This window comes from Carassius auratus, chromosome 10, assembly GCF_003368295.1.
Source record: "Carassius auratus strain Wakin chromosome 10, ASM336829v1, whole genome shotgun sequence".
Classification (NCBI taxonomy): domain Eukaryota; kingdom Metazoa; phylum Chordata; class Actinopteri; order Cypriniformes; family Cyprinidae; genus Carassius; species Carassius auratus.
Window position 1 is genome coordinate 16,276,221 of NC_039252.1, and position 2,761 is coordinate 16,278,981.

A 2,761-nucleotide genomic window follows, 5' to 3' on the forward strand; every position below is an offset into this window, starting at 1 on the left:
ATCTTAATCCAGTCAGGCAAGAGGTCAATATCCACAAAGGCAGTCCAAAACAAGAAACATGACAAACACTAGGGAACACGATAAAGCAGGGTGACATAAACCAAGGACTCCATGAAACTGATGGAAACAAACCGGGTATATGTGGACAGGTGAAAACGATGAAAGTGGGAAAAGCTGAGTGCAATTAACAGGTGTGCAATTAACAGTGATGAATCAGACAAAGGCTTGTGGGAAATGTAATACCTGCAGTGGGGTGACTATATGGGAAGTGAGACCACTAGTGGACACCCAGGGATACCAGACACTGGTCACTAATCAATGTAAATAATGATTTTATAATAATACAGTAATTATTCAAAATACAGTAATTATTTCTGCACTAATTATTCATACCCGCACCTTTTTAAATATATAGTTTTTACAGAATAACGTTAAATCGAAAAATATTGGTAATTCTCACCTAATGCTCAGGGTTTTGTTTATTATGCACATTCACATTCAATCAGAGCATCACAAATGGTGTAGTCACAGAAGTAATTTCAAAAACATCCGAAGCTCAAAATTTCTACATGCAAATATTGTCGAAACTCCACAAAGCTCCCATACTACAGTTATTTGAGTTATTTAACAACTTCAGATCTGTCTCTTGTCATTTGTCGGAGAGTGGAAAAGCGGCTATAGTTTTTTGTTGTTGTTGTTTAAGGTGCTATATAAATAAAAGTTACTATAGTTATAATTGGAAGGTGTCTATTAATAAGTAACCTAAAAAAAAATTTATGTATGTAAAGAACAGTAAAGTAAAGTACTGTTTTTAGATTTCTTAAAAATAAGCGCTTCACTGTCTACGCAAACGTACAGAAATATTCTATATGTACTAGAACCACATTTTACAAACAGGCTACTGATGATTAATAATGACATCAAGTTGTAATTGCTGTTATTCTCAAACTGTTTGTATTTGCAAAATGAACAGGATTTTTTTATAGATGTTCTATGGCATTCTGAACCAACTCTCTATAGTTTCACGCTGCTAGGTAACCATGAGATACAAGTAGTCATGCAATAAAATATAAAAGGCAGAACATCAGTCATGCATCTGTTTAACTTAATGAAAGGGAACATCTCCGAATCTCTTGTATGCTATTTTAAATATTCATTGTTTAGAAATTCTAGCATTTCCATAGATTTAAGGAGGAAAACCAGAAGAATGAGTTTAGAAAATGTTTTACATATTATTTATTCTTTACAATGACTGAAATGCTTTTTGTATTTCTTTTGAAGCTATACTTCAGTTTTCAGAGTTTTCATCACCTTGTTGTTACAGACACCATCTGCATCTTTCTTCCATCTTCCTTCACAGGAGCTTTTTTTCTGTGTATAAATGAGTACATAAAGGCTGTGATTGATTTTGACTTGTTACCTGTACTTTAATTGACTTGTGTCTGTTTGTATAGCAGTGGACTGATAATGGCAGTTGAAAATTATACTGTGAAAAATGTAGACAGCTTTATAATCACTGGATTTGATCACTTGCAGAACCAAAAGCTCCTCGGATTCCTCATCTTAATAACCTACATGCTCATATTGCTTGGAAACGGCATCAATCTGTGTATCATCTCGACTGACAGACATTTACACAAGCCGATGTACATATTAATCTGTAATCTAGCTGTTGTTGACATTATGTTCTCTTCTACCTGCAGCACAACCATGATCTCAGTGCTGCTGGCTGAGATTAAAACAGTTTCATATTACTCTTGCATCTCAAGGATGTTCTTCTATCATCTTGGTGATTTCACAGAGTGCATGGCTCTGACATTAATGGCAATTGACCGACTTATTGCAATTAGACTTCCACTGAGATACCACAGCATTGTAACAAATTCACGAACTTTTCTGTTCATTTTTCTGACTTGGCTCATTACGATCACTTTAATGGGTGTTTTGACATATGTGGTAGACAATGTCCCATACTGTCAGCCTGTCATCAGGTATGTGTTCTGTGATTATCCTTCTATGATCAGAGCTGCTTGTGTTAATCCTGAACCCTATTTTTTCTTGCCTGCAATGATTAATCTGTGGTGGTACTGTGGGCAGTTCCCCTTTATTATGTGCACATATGCTGTCCTGGCCTATAGTGTGACCAAACTGTCCAACAATGCAAGCAAAAGGCAAATGATCAACACTTGCTTGAGTCACCTTATTGTCTTGTTTAGTTATTATGCACCAAAAATGGTCCATGCATTATTAACTCGAATAGGAGTTGTTCTAACTTTAACAGAGAGAAATGCAATATTGATTGTCGCTTCTCTAATTCCTCCCTTAGTAAACCCCACAGTTTATTGCACCAGAACTAAAGAGATCAGGAAACGATTAGCAGATGTATTATTGCGCATAAAAGTTGAACCAAATAATTTAAAGGTTTTATCTTAATAGTCTTTGTTCTTTCTCATAGCTGATTGTGATTTTGTTGTTATATTTATTATTGTCTTTTGTGACACTCTTGATCATGTTGGATAATAATGTTAATGTATACAACAGAAAGTCTAGAGCTCTCTGTAACTGCCACATAATAAAACTGTCAAACATGTTAAAAAAATATATATATTATATACTTTCTTTGTAACTACATACAAACTTTGTCAGATTTGTTGTGTCTGGTATGATAAATAAATATTAATTTTTATTTTTTTTGTACAAATATCTAAAGAGAGAGTAAATACAATAATGTAAGATATATCTAAAAATATAATTAAATACA

General features: G+C 33.9%; 1 protein-coding gene across 1 annotated transcript; it reads left to right on the forward strand.

Annotated features, from left to right (window-relative positions):
* The first annotated feature begins 1,467 nt into the window (after nt 1-1,467).
* Nucleotides 1,468-2,433, forward strand: LOC113110482 (olfactory receptor 10G4-like). The gene has a single exon (XM_026274657.1). It carries the CDS (start codon nt 1,468-1,470, stop codon nt 2,431-2,433), a length of 966 nt encoding a protein of 321 aa, XP_026130442.1.
* Nucleotides 2,434-2,761: the final 328 nt, after the last annotated feature.